This window comes from Alternaria postmessia (genome assembly GCF_024291825.1).
Source record: "Alternaria postmessia strain BMP 2775 chromosome Unknown scaffold_71, whole genome shotgun sequence".
In the NCBI taxonomy this organism is placed as follows: Eukaryota; Fungi; Ascomycota; class Dothideomycetes; order Pleosporales; family Pleosporaceae; genus Alternaria; species Alternaria postmessia.
In genome coordinates this window covers 27,613-43,163 of record NW_026260144.1, presented here as the reverse complement: position 1 = coordinate 43,163, position 15,551 = coordinate 27,613, and the positions used below count along the sequence as shown (strand labels likewise).

At 50.3% G+C, this 15,551-nt stretch overlaps 9 protein-coding genes across 9 annotated transcripts; 6 read left to right on the top strand and 3 right to left on the bottom strand.

Moving 5' to 3' along the window:
* Nucleotides 1-663: 663 nt before the first annotated feature.
* On the top strand, nucleotides 664-1,773 carry SLX1 (Slx4p interacting protein; the record flags this gene model as incomplete). Its single annotated transcript, XM_051734824.1, has 1 exon — nucleotides 664-1,773. The coding sequence occupies one exon, from the start codon at nucleotides 664-666 to the stop codon at nucleotides 1,771-1,773; it is 1,110 nt and encodes a 369-aa protein (XP_051585405.1).
* Nucleotides 1,774-1,779: 6 nt separating this feature from the next.
* On the bottom strand, nucleotides 1,780-2,571 carry J4E82_008592 (uncharacterized protein; the record flags this gene model as incomplete). Its single annotated transcript, XM_051734823.1, has 3 exons — nucleotides 1,780-2,197; nucleotides 2,255-2,363; nucleotides 2,448-2,571. The coding sequence occupies 3 exons, from the start codon at nucleotides 2,569-2,571 to the stop codon at nucleotides 1,780-1,782; spliced, it is 651 nt and encodes a 216-aa protein (XP_051585404.1).
* Nucleotides 2,572-3,089: 518 nt separating this feature from the next.
* Nucleotides 3,090-4,049, top strand: J4E82_008591 (uncharacterized protein; the record flags this gene model as incomplete). The annotated part of the gene is made up of 1 exon (XM_051734822.1): nucleotides 3,090-4,049. One exon carries the CDS (start codon nucleotides 3,090-3,092, stop codon nucleotides 4,047-4,049), a length of 960 nt encoding a protein of 319 aa, XP_051585403.1.
* Nucleotides 4,050-5,277: 1,228 nt separating this feature from the next.
* Nucleotides 5,278-5,997, top strand: J4E82_008590 (uncharacterized protein; the record flags this gene model as incomplete). The annotated part of the gene is made up of 1 exon (XM_051734821.1): nucleotides 5,278-5,997. One exon carries the CDS (start codon nucleotides 5,278-5,280, stop codon nucleotides 5,995-5,997), a length of 720 nt encoding a protein of 239 aa, XP_051585402.1.
* Nucleotides 5,998-6,603: 606 nt separating this feature from the next.
* J4E82_008589 (uncharacterized protein) lies at nucleotides 6,604-7,327 on the top strand (the record flags this gene model as incomplete). The annotated part of the gene is made up of 2 exons (XM_051734820.1): nucleotides 6,604-6,797; nucleotides 6,850-7,327. The coding sequence occupies 2 exons, from the start codon at nucleotides 6,604-6,606 to the stop codon at nucleotides 7,325-7,327; spliced, it is 672 nt and encodes a 223-aa protein (XP_051585401.1).
* Nucleotides 7,328-8,670: 1,343 nt separating this feature from the next.
* Nucleotides 8,671-9,597, top strand: J4E82_008588 (uncharacterized protein; the record flags this gene model as incomplete). The annotated part of the gene is made up of 1 exon (XM_051734819.1): nucleotides 8,671-9,597. One exon carries the CDS (start codon nucleotides 8,671-8,673, stop codon nucleotides 9,595-9,597), a length of 927 nt encoding a protein of 308 aa, XP_051585400.1.
* Nucleotides 9,598-9,707: 110 nt separating this feature from the next.
* Nucleotides 9,708-11,400, bottom strand: J4E82_008587 (uncharacterized protein; the record flags this gene model as incomplete). Its single annotated transcript, XM_051734818.1, has 2 exons — nucleotides 9,708-9,894; nucleotides 9,944-11,400. The coding sequence occupies 2 exons, from the start codon at nucleotides 11,398-11,400 to the stop codon at nucleotides 9,708-9,710; spliced, it is 1,644 nt and encodes a 547-aa protein (XP_051585399.1).
* A 1,225-nt stretch (nucleotides 11,401-12,625) lies between these two features.
* J4E82_008586 (uncharacterized protein) lies at nucleotides 12,626-13,388 on the top strand (the record flags this gene model as incomplete). Its single annotated transcript, XM_051734817.1, has 2 exons — nucleotides 12,626-13,100; nucleotides 13,162-13,388. The coding sequence occupies 2 exons, from the start codon at nucleotides 12,626-12,628 to the stop codon at nucleotides 13,386-13,388; spliced, it is 702 nt and encodes a 233-aa protein (XP_051585398.1).
* An 861-nt stretch (nucleotides 13,389-14,249) lies between these two features.
* On the bottom strand, nucleotides 14,250-15,233 carry J4E82_008585 (uncharacterized protein; the record flags this gene model as incomplete). Its single annotated transcript, XM_051734816.1, has 1 exon — nucleotides 14,250-15,233. The coding sequence occupies one exon, from the start codon at nucleotides 15,231-15,233 to the stop codon at nucleotides 14,250-14,252; it is 984 nt and encodes a 327-aa protein (XP_051585397.1).
* Nucleotides 15,234-15,551: the final 318 nt, after the last annotated feature.

Sequence of the window (15,551 nt, the reverse complement as noted above, 5' to 3'; positions counted from 1 at the left end):
AACGCTTGTTCAGCAGGGCACGCGGAAAAACATTGTAAATAACAACTCAGTCTGTCCTAGGGGAGACTCGAGAATTTAACGAGACTTTTCCGCTCAATTTTTACCTTGCATGGGCGCAATACCAAAATGCAGTCTTCAACTGCAGTCACAGTCAGGTATGAGAGCTACATCATGCCGATCTGGCGACTGCACGCAAGGCTGTCCATGTGCCGACCTCACCTCACCAACTTTCTTTTGCGCCGCTGTCTACCATCTCGGCGACCAACGAACCACATTGGCTCGCATAACAAGCACATATATCAGCCTGACTCAGATATTTCCATACGTGGTTACTTTTTCTTCCTTTTCAGCGTGAACGCCTGTCGGGCTAAACTCGCCACGTGCTTGCATCATCGCACCGCATCTCGAAACAGCGAACGTAACATTAGCAGCATTGCGCATTTACATTACATTTTTGCCAATTTCTTACTTTCGTGTTCATTCTATACCTAAGCCTGAACTCCTGCAGGTGAGGTCGGCAGCAAGGTTGTCGTACCGGGAAGCGTACCTGCCCACCAATCACAACAGCCTCCATCTGCATCGTCCCGTCAGCCCTAACTGGCCGTTGCACGCTTTTGGATGCGATCAACAACAACATCGACTTCATCTTTATCCAGTCTAATCATGGCTGATTCTCTCAAGATCGAAAGCCGCCCCATCCCAGCCTTCTACTGTTGTTATCTACTCCGCTCCAAGAACCGAAAAGCCTTCTACATCGGCAGCACACCCAATCCGGCCCGCCGCCTGGGTCAGCACAATGGCTCGAGCAAGGGCGGCGCGAAGCGTACGTCGATGCAAGGGAAGCGGCCGTGGGAGATGACGTGCATTGTTACTGGGTTTCCTTCCAGATTCGCTGCGTTGCAGTTTGAATGGGCGTGGCAAAACACGCACGCGACACGACACATTGAGCGAGATGTGCGCGACGCGAGGCTAGAGGAGTTGCAAAAGGGGAGAAAGAATCCTTCGCCCGTCAAGAGGCCGAGACCACCAATGTCCCTAGAAGCGCGATTGAAGAATTTACATCATCTGTTGGGTGTCGGGAGCTTCAGCCGATGGCCGTTGCATATCCGATTCTTTGCCCAGGATGTGTTTACGCAATGGGAGAAGCATATTTCCAAGATGAAGACGACCCTACGGAAGGACATCACTATCCGGGTGACGCCGGCCGAGCTTCCGAAGCTTGCGCCGGACGTGCAAAGCGAGATGCGAACTCACTTCATACCGGAAATAATACGAGCAATTCCTGTTGCGTACGAGGATTGTAAGACACATGTCGAAAAGTCAAAAATGATGCTCGGAGACGATCAAAAGCGAGTGTGTGCTGTTTGCAAGGAAGATGTGAGTCCTGACACATCACTCGTGTTGGTCTGTCCAGTGGAGACATGTCACGTTGTGTCACACATGGCATGTATGTCGCAGAAATTTCTGGCAGAAGAGAGCAACATCGATGCGTTTATCCCAGTCCAAGGGACATGTCCGAGTTGTCGCAGCTCTCTGAGATGGTCTGACTTGATGAAGGAGCTCAGTCTGCGCATGTATGGTGAAGAAGAGCTGAAGGTCATGTTCAAGACAAAGAGAAAGAAAAGAAAGTCGGACGGAACCATCGAGGATGATGCGGAAGAGTTTCCTGATATAGATGATCTTGATGTCAACCTTGACGAGGACCTTGATGAAACGTGGGTCGAGAATGTCAACGACGATGAGGATAAGCCGCAAGGCTCCAACACCAGTTGAGAGCATTTACCACTCCTCCACAGTCCTCAACGGCATTTGGCCTTTGGCGACCCGCTCAATACACCTATCGACTTCTTGTCTGATCTTTGCCGCCACATCCTTCATACCCTCACCCGCATCGATGCGCACAAAGTCCTCGCCCTCCTTCTTCTGCATCATTGTCTCAAACAGCCCTCGTACGCGGTCCTGCATCTCCTTCTTCTCATACTTCTCAGTGCCATACCCGCCTCGCTTTGCTGCGTCTTCGGCGGATATGTCAAGGAAGAGACACAAGTCAGGCCGTGGAAGTCCTACTTCGGGTTTTCGACACCATTCGAGGCTCATGCTGGGGTTCTCTTTGGCAGCAGAGTACACGCAGCCGCTGTAGTAGTAACGATCTACGATGATCGTTGTACCAGCTTCGAGGTCGGCTTGTATAGAAGGTCTGCAATGCACGCTGAGAAAACCTTGTCTGCGTGCAGTTGAGCATGGGACGACTTACACTGCTTCCCACCGATTCGCGGAGAACAAGAGATGTATGACATGGTCGTCTTGCTCGCTCTGACCACTCAAGTAGCTGTTGATCATTTGGCCGATTGGTGTCGTTCTGTCTGCTCAAGTGATCAGCCTTCGGCTCTTCAATCCGTATATCCAATCGCACAGCCTTTGACGGCCTTCAGTCTGCGCGCACATACCTGGAAACCGCATATGCCGCACCTTGATCCCGTCATTCTGCATATCTTCAGCCAACATTTGGCATTGAGTCGATTTGCCTGCCCGATCTAGGCCTTCGAAAACTATGAGCTTTCCCCGCGTCATGGTGCTGGAAACGTGATGTGAGGGGTGGTTACCCTGCAGCGGTTGAAGCGCGATTGAAACGACGCGTTGGTGGGGCTTCAATCGCCACTCGGGCGCTAAATGAACTTGCTCTCAGGGCCGACCACTTCGAAAGTGTCAACCTTACGCAACATTCCACCGTCATGGCATATCGAGTTCTCTTTAGTTTGAGATTGGTTAACATTGTAGCTGTACATGCAAGATGTGCGATGCCAGTAGAAGGCGAGCAGTCACATCGAATCAAAGAATGCATGAACCGGTGAACCGCGTCCATGTTTAGTACCACGTTACACGACACACTTGCGGGCAGCAATATACCAATGAATGTCTTGCACTGACAGGTTTCAATGCTTATCTGCATAGAGACCATATCTTACTCGTTGACAAGGCCAGTCACCCTCAAGGATGAGGAGCGGGGTTTACTTACATATCCCTACTTAAATATCACGGAAGGACTGACGGAAGACGATTAATCATTCGAACCTAAACAGATTTCGGGTATGGGAGGAACGGACGTCATGGATGAACTTACAGCGAAGCTTGCTAAAGTAACTGTATCGGATGGGACGAATACCGGCACGGATCCCAAATCCCAGTCCCAGCCTAGAAAGAGATGTGACTCACGGAAGCCTACGAGTAGCGACACTGCTTCCACGAATACTAAAGCAGCTAGAGCCGACTTATATGGGAGTGTCAGCTCGCTGACAGCTGAAAATGTCCGAACTGGAACACAAACAGACGATTCATTTCATCAAATACAGGCGGTCCCAACTGAATTGGAAAAGATTCAAGCGAAACTTTATGAAACAGGAGCTTCACTGAAAGCTGTAAGATTGGAGTATGCGCTTCAGAAAGAACATCTTTGTAGCGCCCAGGCAGACCTGAAAAATGCGAAGAAGAGCGCCGAAGACCTGATGGAGCGTCAACGCCGACGGAAAACTGTCCACGACCTCCAATTTCGAAGATACACGATCGACTCAGAGCCTGGTTACGCCAAGTTTGACTTGGTGCAAACATTCAGTACAAAGCCCAAGTATGGTCCGGGCCGAGCCGTTGTAGCGTTTATGGAGATTGGTGGAAAGAGGTATCTGGCCCAGAATGGTCTGCACCCTGCCACGCCAGATGGCTTCATATCTGGACAAGTTTATTCCAAAAAGGCTTCCGAACTATTCCGGACTCTAGGGACTGAAGGCAAAGAAACGATATTCCAGCACGCCGAGCCACAGCTCATGGCGCTATACGTAGAGCAGTTTTGCAATACTGACCTCACCTTCGAGCAGTTCAAGAATAAGTTTGCTGCCAGTTGGCGTACTGAGCTATTGGAGATAGAGATATTTATCAGTGAAGCTGCATGTTGGTATTGTAAGAGGCTCTCAAAAAAGGTGAATGGGACGGCGGAGGAATATGGCTTTCGTTTCTTGCTTGAAGATATATCAATAAATAAAGGACCATGTGTATGAGGCAAACTAAGGAGAAGTGGCTATTTCAGCCTGGACTGTCATGGCACTTGTTGTTTTCTCCGCAAAGACTTTCTTTGAAAGAGCGTTCACTTACATTTTGGGTTGACCGTTCCGTCTTAAAGTCCATTATGATTACCTGAGCTATCTCGTTCTTAGCACTATGATTCAACTATAACACATGGACGATATGTGGCTTTCTCTCACGTGGAAGTCGTATTTCATCATGTTCCTTCACCGATGTGAAGCAATGGACCACGATGACTCTTCATTCAAAAAGATCGAAGTGCTGTCCGACGCGGAGCTTGTCGAAGCAACCATCGAGGTGTTATGCAATGCAGTAGAGTATAATCTGCGGTACAAAGGTAATTACTCACGCATTGATCGCGACGAGACTGAGTGCGATGAGAGTGTCTTTGAGATATTCAATTGCAAACGGCGGCATGTCGAAGTGGCCCATGAGAAGGAGCATGCGATTGTGCATGTTTTCGGCCAGTGTCGGAAGAAGGATGACAAGGAATAGGAAGAGCGGCTTGGGGAGGCATACGATGAGTAGGAGACACTTTCGGAGGATGCGCGCGTTCCAGAAGACGTGGTCTTGTAGCTGAACATGTAGTCTGCAGCTCATCCTTACCTGTTTCACAGTAGTGTCGGGACAGAATCGGTATGGTAGCCAAAAGGTTGATGCCTATACTATCAGCAACCACTAGATGCATGGTATCTTGGAGGTAGCAGCGGTCTAGTCTTTACAAGCCTGTAAGCACGGCATATATGGATATCATGCGATCCGTCCGCAAAGTCCACTCTGACGTATCAGAGTTCTCTGGCGAGTCGTACCTGGCGAATCGGCGTTGGGTACTGACTAGGTTCGGCCGAACGACACGTGACTGGAATTGTCAGCATTCGAGTAGTCTGCCAATCTGGGAGTACAGGGCGAAGACATCGACGACACAGATCGTGGGTGCCTGGAATCTGGACGAACATAAGAATCGAAGTTTACGAAGCAGAATGGAGTCCATAACCCCACTACCTCCACTTCTTGAGCCGCAAGTCGCCGAATCATAGTCAGCGGAGCTTTTTACCTACACTACGTACACTATCTGCCGGATCTGTCGATCACCGAGTAACCGAAACACCGAGAAGCCAAGTACATTTGGAATACAAGAACAATTCACGACATCCGACTCTTCAAGGTCCCATACGATCTATCATTTCACTATCAACTCAGAAGATGTCATCCCCAAAGCTTATCGTCCACCATCTACAGTTCGGCCAAGGCGAGCGCATCCCATGGCTTCTCGAGGAGCTCAATATTCCTTACGAGTTGAAGCTATATCAGCGATCACCTCTTCTCTCACCACCCGAGCTCCAGGCTGCTTACCCTCTCGGTGCTTCACCCGTCCTGGAGGATCTGACTGATCCGTCCAACCCCATCAAACTCGCCGAATCTGGGGCCATCTGCGATTACATTATCCATAAGTACGGCAACGGACGATTGGCCCTGGCACCACAAGACAAGAACTTTGCAGACTACCTTTACTGGCTTCATTTCGCGAATGGCACGTTACAGCCTGGAATGTTCAGAAGGGCTATGACGCGTGGTATGGTCGGCGAAGATGATCTGCGTTTCAAGGGAAACGATGCCCGTGTCCTCAAGGCGCTGAGCCATATCGACAACCGACTACAAAACAACAAGTGGCTTGCAGGCGATGAGTTCACTGCCGCAGAGTGCATGACGGGATGGTGCTTCACAACGATGCGAACCTTCGAGCCGATGGATTTGAGTGAGTATCCTGGAATCTTGGCGTGGCTCGGCCGCATTGGTGAGCGCGAAGCGTACAGGCGAGCTATGGGTAAATCCGACCCAGATATCAATCTTGAGCAGAGCCTCAGCGCAAAGGGTTTGCCAGTGAACGAGATGTTCGTAAAGGCCATGGCGATGAAGCCGTGAGTCTTGTAGTCTGGTTGGAATGATGCGTGGCTGATTACCATAGGGGTCGCCAGAAGTTGTAAATAGTGGCGCCGGAGGGCATGCACACTCTACTCAAGGAATACAAACCCTCCTCATCAATTGTTTGCTTCATAAGTTCGGGTCGTGGTGACGGTGATGATGTCGAGGCTGCTTGACAGGTCAGTACGTGTCTATGCAACGAAGACGAGCCGGGAAGAGTCGGCCGCGTCCTTCCGGATCCACTTGGAAGCGAGTAGTCAGGTACAACAACACGCCATGCCTCCGACCTCATCATGGCCACCTGATCCGTCACACCACTCATTCTGTCGCAGGTACGCGTCGCATCATCTTTGGTATGATATCTGGGTTACCAAAAACAGGTACCGTAGCATGAGCGTGACCTGAGAAGATTGTAGCCATGGCGAGCGGGGTTGTCTACCTACCAGAGCTGTGGTACAATGATATCACATAAAGCTTGCTGACCCCTCACGAGAGCATCTCCGCACCTGAGTATAGCTCTATAGCTTGCTTTGAAGACCGTCATAAGTCAATTGTACTCTACTTACCCTCTCGTTACTACTACAGCTCTAGCTACAGCTCCTCACCATGGCAGCAAAGTACTCTCGTCGACCCAGCTACCTCGACGGCCCACTGTCGCCCTCCATCATTCCTGAGCTCGCAATCCTACCTCAGCCCCTCCCTGCCGAGAAGGTCCCCTGCGGACAGCTCGTCTCCAAGATGTCAAAGTACACGTCCAAAGCCCTCGAAGACCGCGACTACGACGACATCGGCACGCGATGGTACGCCAGAATACACACATGGTACTTGTATGCAAGATACTAAGATACCTAGGTACAAGGATGTCATTTTTTTCAACGCGGAAGACGGACACTTCGTCGAGAGCTTCGGTGGTACGCATTTGCTCCAGAAACCACTTGACAAGGGCACCGAGGCTGGCACCATCGAGGCTGAGGAACAGAGTGTGAGGCTGCTCAAGGATGCCGACGCAGCACTCCAGAAAGTATGGCAAGATGAAGAAGCCAGGAAGTGGATCAAGGAGCAAGACGAGGCTGGCTTTGTAGTCGCACAACGTCAGGTCTCCAACGCAAGCTACAAGCGTGCTAGGCTTGTCGACATTGGTAACAACAACTGGGAAGTCGTGCGCGAAGTTGGCAACGAAGACGCTGCGGGTAAACGCAGGGACTCAGGTCTGCCTATCGACACCAACAGTAAATGGGATGTTGTGGGAGTCGTGGTTAAGAAGATCATTGTCGAGGGTGATCATGTGAAGCTCGGAGACGAGCTAGGTGCGCAATACTGGAAACAGTAATATGTATAATAAATTCATAATGCATTCATAGTTTTGTCATATCCAGATCCTTACCAACCCCGCCCGGATGTACATCTATTCGATCAAGCTGAGAAACTTGGAGCTTGCACCAGATAGTTGGCTATCGAAGCGAACAAACATGCCGCCCGTGCCCGCCCGCAAAATTATGGAGGACTTTCCGCTGGCGGCCTGACGCTCACCTATCGTCGAATTCCATTGAGGCATCGAGTGGCATGTAATCATCATGTACAGGCAAGCGTGCAAGCACCGCATTATTGCGCACGTAGCTACGCCTCTCCGCATCACTTTTCCTCTTTGTCGCAGATCGGTCGAATTTCCAGGGCCCAGTGTACCGTCGCGACGCGACTTTCGGAGCGTTCGCGCTCATAAACAGATTGCCTTCAGTTCCGATGAGGAAGAGATAGAATATGCTTGGAGAGAACAGTCCACGGATCCATCCCTCAGGCCCTTCGTCTGCTGTCGTGATGACCCCAACAAACCCGATTGTTTCTGGGAATCTTTTCGAAAGAACACGGCGGAAAGAGCGAAAAACCTGAAAGCCCTGGGCGCCGAGGACACATTCTCCAGATACGATCCGACTAGATATCAGGACGTCGGTATCTTGGAAAAGTGGTATGCGGCGGGACCGCCGCCACTTTCTGACTACAAGCTCACATTTGGTAAACATGAAGGGAAGCGACTCAATCAAGTACCGGATACTTATCTCGTCAAGTATCTGATCCCGAGGCGTCACTTGGACGTGTCTGGGTATTGCCCTATTATTTTTGAGGCAATCGAAGATTATCTGGAAAAAAATCCGGATGTTAAAAGCCAGGCTGGTCGAGGAAAGACGAAGCTGCGGGAAGGTGGCATCGCCGCACCGGCTGTGAAACGCAGAGGGCGGCCGCCGAAAGCACTACCTGATGCGACAACGCCGTCTAAGCGTGTAAGCGACACACAGAGATTGAGCACGTCTCGTTGAGGGGTTCAAGTCATCGTGTTCCCTATGAGCGGATGCTCTGATTGGCCACTTCGGAGACATGCTTGCATGACGATACGTCGATCCGCGTCTCTTGCTGACCGATAGCAATGCTGTTGCTGTGGAAGCGACGTATGATAAGTGCCCACTGATAGGTGCTGGAATCCTGCGAAGATACACAGGCTATTACGCATCATAGATGGGGCAGAACAACAATACCTAGCGACAGCCTCATGAGGTACATCAGAAGCATATAAGCTGAGTCGCACCCAGAAACAAGATAGCGAAACAACCAGCAAAGTGCATGATACCGGGCAATAATTCTCGCAAGTCTTCCGCAACAACGTGTGCGTCTACTACAAGCATGTCTCCACCAACCAGCGACCCAACTACCCTGAGCAAAACGTTCGACTTCAAATCCCCGACGCATTCCTTTAATGTCAGATGGACATCGCTCGGCTCTCTGACCTCGCCGCCACTCATCTTCATACATGGCACTCCCTGGTCTTCCCGCGTTTGGGTACCCTTCGCGCTGGCTCTATCCCACAAGTACAGGGTGTACCTCTTCGACAACCCTGGTTTCGGAGATTCACCAATCGAGCAGCTTCTACCCAATGGCGATTTCAAACCAAAAAACGAAGTGGAGAGACTAGACAGTGATCTCGCTCGCCAAACTTCAGCCTTCGCCGCTATCTTCAAGCATTGGCAGACCACAGAAGGATGGAAGTCAAAACCCCACGTTGTCGCTCACGACCATGGCGGATTGATGAGTCTTCGTGCCTATTTGCTGCATGGATGTCAATATAAGAGTCTTTGCCTCATAGACGTTGTCGCTATCGGTCCCTTTGGTCAGCCTTTGTTCAAAGGCGTCGCAGAGAACCCGGGGGCCATCGAGAGTTTACCTGATATGTCGTTTGAAGGTATCCTCGAATCATATATCAGGAACGCTGCGTACACTATGCTGGATGAGAAGACAATGAGCATGCTCAAGTCACCATGGCTGGCAGAAGGTGGCAAGGGAGGGTTCGTCCGCCAACTATGCCAAGCCGCTCATCGGAGTACGGAAGAGGTTGAGGGACGGTACGCAGAGGTGGGGGAGAACATGTCCGTGAAAGTCATTTGGGGCAAGCAGGACAATTGGATTCCTGTAAAAGATGCACATAGGCTTGGTGAGGTGTTGAGTGCGAAGGAGGTAGTAGAGGTTGACGGAGCCGGACATCTCATCATGTACGATCAGCCTGGGCAGTTGGGTGTTGAACTGGGTATGTGGCTATCTTCGGCCGATGCGTGAACAGCTTTGGCAAAGTGAGGAAGATAAGAAGAAAGCTAGCACTAGTGCGATAGTCCCGCACAGTCATGGTACCCATGTATATATTATATCATACATTGTTGTTACGCGAATCACGAGGCGGTCTCTGGTTTCCATACACTCTTCCGACGTCGAACCTCAATTGTTGCTGGCATTGGGACCTGGAATCTAATCACCCATATCTTTTTGGGCTTCTCCGCAAGCGGCTTGATGTCGTAGTTGAGTAGCAAGTCGGCGAAAATCATCTTCAGTTCGTGGGAAACAAAGAAACGTCCCGGACTGCGATGTTGTCAGCAAAGGCCTGGATCAAAAGAGTAAATTAACTCACCAAGCATGACGCCCATGACCGAAAGGAAGGTGATGCACGCCTGTGGTGACAAGACCTGTTTGCTTCAGTTTCAACGCATCGATCTTCTTTCTTTCTTCCGCATCCATCGCCTCATACTCTTCCCTAGGCCTCGAGTATCTGAATGCATCAAATTCCTCTGGCTTTTCGTGTATGTCTGTATCACCAGCCAGCGGCGTCCATGGACATGAGAGAAGCGTTCCATACTTGACATGTACGCCCTCGGGTGTTGTAACCCCTTCTTTCGCTACTACTTTACGATGAACGAACGTAAGTGCAATAGGTGCGACACGTTGTGACTCGCGGATAGCAGAGTCGATACGATGCATGCGACTCAGACCCTGCTTGGTCCAACCTCCCTCTTCTTGAAGAATGCGATGCGCTTCTTCGCGCAACTGCTTGACCACTTCTGGTCCGGCACTCATGATGTTGACCATAGTCTCATAAGCCGTGAGAGAGGTTGTATGTATACTGGCAAAATTGATGGGCATGATGCGCTGAGCAATGCGATCTGGCTGCATTTCGTCGCGTCGTCCCTCAGCTTGCGCAGTCCGATAGCTCCAATTGATGAAGTCATTCGGCTCTTTCCAGTTCTTGTACTCGGGGTCCCCAGCATCCTTTTTCTCGATATCTGAGATGCGCTGCTTGATCATGGGTAGTGTGAATCTCGATGACAGCCAGTAGTGGTACTTTGTAGTCAGACTCAACAACGTCCCGATCACTGGGTGCAGCGCTTTCGGGAAAAGTTGCATAAGGCTCTGGGTACGTATACAGTCCACAGTAAAACCCAATACCGCATCCAGAAATTTGCGCTCGCGACAGAGGGAACCGCCAAGAAGCATGCGGTTGGTCAGGACTGGAATCATCTTCATGAAAGAATCCATAACATCCAGCTTTTTCCAACTATCTGTATCCGTTCCATACACTTCGGAAATAGCGTGGGGTACCTCTTCTTCAAGCTCCGGGAGGATCGCATTGAGATTGCGTACAAGGTTCTTGTGAATTACATGTTCATGGTAGGGATCCTTCAGTATGATCGGCTTGACGAATGAGTAATCGCCCTGGAGGAAGTCGTAATGCGCTTCACTTGTACTCAGTACAGTATCCGGTTGGTCAAACATCCAGCCCATTTGGCTTCGCGGCATTACAATCTCAGCTGCCATGCCAAGCGTTGGTGGTAACACAAAGACCTTGTCATTGCGACTATACTTGTCGTAACCGGCCAACAGCCATTCCTTGCTCTTAGTCAACGCAGTGAAATTGCGGAAGTCAGCGATCCAGCCCTTCCCGTAGCCCATCCATGGTATACTTGATGGCGGTGTTGGCGATGTGATCAAGTTGTAGGTGGTCGCCACGATCCAGTAGGTGATAATTGCAGCCGCGACATGTGGAATCGTGAAGAGGGTATGCGACTCCGTTGCTTCGCTTGAGCCTGTCATGTTGGGTGTAATGGGTCACGAAATAGAGCTGTGATTGATGACATGAGACGTCGCAAAGTAGGCGTCATATATCTAATGGTAAGATGAGACAAGAGTAAGCGCTACCGCGTAGAGTTGCCCCGCTTCTGCGGACCCAACGTACCAGCCATCTGCAAATGCTACGCTGTTAAAATCTCCATTTCCATATCCGTCCAACCTCACGAATGATCTGCCATACTCGGCTGCTTATCATCGTTTCATCCTTCGCGTAGCGTTAGCCTGGTTCTAAAGGCGGCAAGATATATTGCCGAGTAAATTAAATGGTTATCAGCGCCCCAAAAGACACGATCCTCCGCGCTATAGTCGGATAAGTCGCTTCCGAACTGAAGGCAAAGCAACAATAGACGGCTACAGTCTCACCAAACGACTAGCACCCTGGATTCAAACGACATCCTTCTTGAGAAACACCTTCGATGTAACAAGTTGCAAGCCGCTAGTTGGACGCTTGCATACAAACAATGCTGTTATATTAGCTACATTAATGCTCATACGGTTCGACACCTATATAACTATCCATTTGACGAACTGCTCATGAGAAAAATCTGATTTTGTACACGCACGTTTAGCATAGTATGTTCTGTGCATTACCTAGGCATCTTTGTAGAGAAAACTGTGTGTATGCCTCTCCAGTAGCACCTTCGATTGGAATGTGCCAATCGCGCAGAGTAGACCAGCAATCTATGCGTTTCGAGTCTGAGTGTGACACAACTCCTGTATCTACCTGGTGAGTGATTTGTAGTAGGGCCTCATCCGAGACGGACCCGTGGACGCGTCGCGATGACGTCACGCGCTCGAAGCACAGCTCCTGCAAACCTTCCAGAGCTTGCGGACTATAACTTCCGCGGTCCAAGCGTGTCGTTCTTTACGAAGATACAAGCAAAAAGAAGCGTAGTGTCACATATAGGCATTCTCGCAATATCGATACTTGCCCTCCGCGAAACGCCATGGAATTCACCAAGGGATTACTATTTGTAGCTAGCGTGCACCAATCTCTGCGGCACGGCAATCGTACTTAACATGTCTCTTCAGCTGACAGCTGGCCTCGTCTGCCATTTCTTGCGTCTGTTCTGTCAAAAATAAATACGGTTCGATTCCAATAAAGTGTTTTCAAGCTCACGTGAAAGTCCCTGTTTCCAATCGACACGTATCGCAACGTAAACCTACAGGGGTTGCTACTCCGAAATCAATGTCGAGGTGTGAGCTCGAAAACGCTATACTATCTAGAAGTATGGGTAATGTTCAAACATGGCCGCCTGTACGAGTTGCGACTCAAAATGGAGAGGACGATGGAACCGAAGTTACCAGCACGCCGAACGTGAAGCAAAACGAGATTGATGGACGTGAGTCCAGCGGAAAAATGAGGAAGAAGCGAAAGAGACGGACGTTGAAGCATCTGGTGAGGATGTGTGAAAAGTTTGGAGACAATAGCGACAAGTCAGGAATCCTTGCTCGATGGCGAAAATGCTTGAAGGACCCGAGATGGCAATACGCCGTTGATGCTGGGTTATTAGATACAAGTCGAATGGAGGATATGATACAACAACACGTCATCAAGCTAGAAAACCTCTCTAGAGAACTCCACAATCAAGGAGGAGCTTCCGGTAAAGTCCGAGATGTTGCACGAGAACGATTTTGGGAGGCATCGCCTCTAACAAGGGTGGGTAAGTTCGAAATATTGCAGTTGAGGGATCATTCAGCGTCTTTACTTATGCTATCATCTAGAGAATACACTGAAAAAGGAGACCCTCGTGCCGAGATGGACTCAACTCCAATTGGAAAGCTGGGCTCTCTACCTGGAGTCTCAGATGCTATTCGCAAATCTTGACATCAGTATTTCTCGTGGTACTGTGGAGTTCCATGAACTTCGACCTGACTTCAGACGTCAGCGACTCAGATTCTGGATACTCAGATTACGAGGACTACAGGTTCGCAGCATTGACAGGCTATAGCCTCGCAGCGAATGTCACAATTCCCATCTCTCGTTTCACTTCCCGCACATGCCTTGAACTAAAGCGGATGAGCCAGATACCACATGGTAAAGCCCGAGCCTTCCAGCTCGCTTTGATGTTTCGCTTGGACTTCCTAAGATTCGAAAAGCTAAAACTGGAATGGTGGCGAAAGGGTGTCCACGAAACAGATGCATTGCTTCTCGATTTGCTGGATCAGGAGCAGAAAGATTGGAACCCCGAACATCCGCTCGACTGTGCCCACGCATTTCTCTCCTTGACGTCCTACATCGAACGTGAGCAAAGAGGTAAGAATTCCAATGTGCGCGTCTATAAGTCATCAATTGACTCTTCACATAAACATACAGGTGCTATAGTCCTTGATCAACTCAGGTCTGTGCTAGACAAGATTTTATCGCTCGTAGTGCGAGATTTACGGCGCGAATATCGACGCCACCTCATCCTAGCTTTCAGCCAACGACTGCCAGCCGACATCTGCGAAGAAATATTGGATTGGGTCGAGATGGCACATGGTATTCCAAGAACTGTAGAAGAGTACGCGGAAGGGTTGAGCCACTCTATGTAGTATGTCTGGCTTTTGGTAGACTGATGTAACTACTCTTAGTTAGAGATCGGTTGATCACGATATGAATACTGTATGTTTTGGAACACAGATGATAAGTTACGATTTATTGCTATGATACAGGCTCGCACCGCATCCACCAGGCAAACAGAAGGGTAAAAGGTGTTCCACTATGAGAACAGCGCCTGAGAAAACAATGCTATGCTGATGCAACGCCTCGCTTCTAGACACAAAGAATGAAAAATATACACAGATTTTCGACCAAGTCCTAGCAAACAGGCTTAGTTGACGCACTGAGAGTACCAGTCGTTGGCAGCCTTGCAGGAACCAGCAGAGCAGCACTTGGCACCGGAGAAGCCCTTTCCACCGCACTGTCCGTAGAGGGCAGCACAGCCAGCACCGCCAGCAGCCTTGGTGGGTGCGGCAGGGGCAGGAGCAACAACAGTGGCCATGGTAGTCTTAGCAGGGGCAGCAGGGGCGGCAGAGGTAGCCTCCTCCTTGGCGGGAGTGGTGGCACCACCGGCGCTGCTAGCACCGCCAGCCCAGACCTTGGGGCCGGGCATGGGGAAGTCCTTCTTGCCGTTGTAGATGCTGAAGTTGGCGTAAGGGTCGGTGGCCTTGTAGGCACCGGGGAACTTGACCATGGGGCCAGGGGTACCGCTACCGCCACCCTGAACCTTGACCTGCATGCAGGAGACGTAGTGCTCAGGCTGGTTGACGTGGGAGCGGTGAACACCAATGTGCTCAACGCGGACGAGGTACTCGCCGTTGGGAGTGTCCTTGGGGATCTTGGCCGCGACCCAGTCACGGTTGTAGGTGCACCAGGCGTCGCTGGTGAAGTCACCGTTGCCGCAGACACCCTCCTCGAAGATCTTGAACCAGTCACCAGATCCATCGTATGAAGTCACAGTGCTGGGAGCCTTGGACATGTAGACCAGGGCAGGGCCAGGGTGCTGGAACTTGGCTCCAACAGCCAACTTGAGGCGGATCTCCTCGCCAGCGTTGACGGTCATGACCTGAGTCTTGCCGGCCTTTTGGGCACCCTGGTTGCAAACAATATCGGGGCCATCGGCGGTGGATCCATCACGGATATCGGCAGCTGGGTTGGAGGAGAACTTGATGGGGTTGTACTTGGTGACACGGCTCGACTCGCGGACGTATTTGAACTGGGGCTGCGCAACACCGCCAACAATGTTGGTGTCGAAAAAGTAATGGGCGGAAGCCACTTGGGCGACGGCGCTGAGGACGAGGGCGTTGAACTTCATTCTGGCTAGCAGTAATGAAACTTGTATATTTGATAAAAAAGAGTGTTGATGAACGAATGTAAAGGCTGAAGAAGCGAATGTAGAAAGCGACTGAAACGAATGTATTGCTTGCTGGTGAGTTGTAAATGTTGGACGTCGTCTTGATTCTTATATCAGAATTGTGAGCCCACGATTCGAAACAACTTCATGCTACCAGCGCCTAGGTACCGGCGACCTGGTACGATCGGACATTAATTTCCCATAGAAGGTAACACAGGAGATAGCAATGCAGGTTCTGTCGACAACACCAGTCTTCCTTCCGTGATTGTAGGCGTTCTG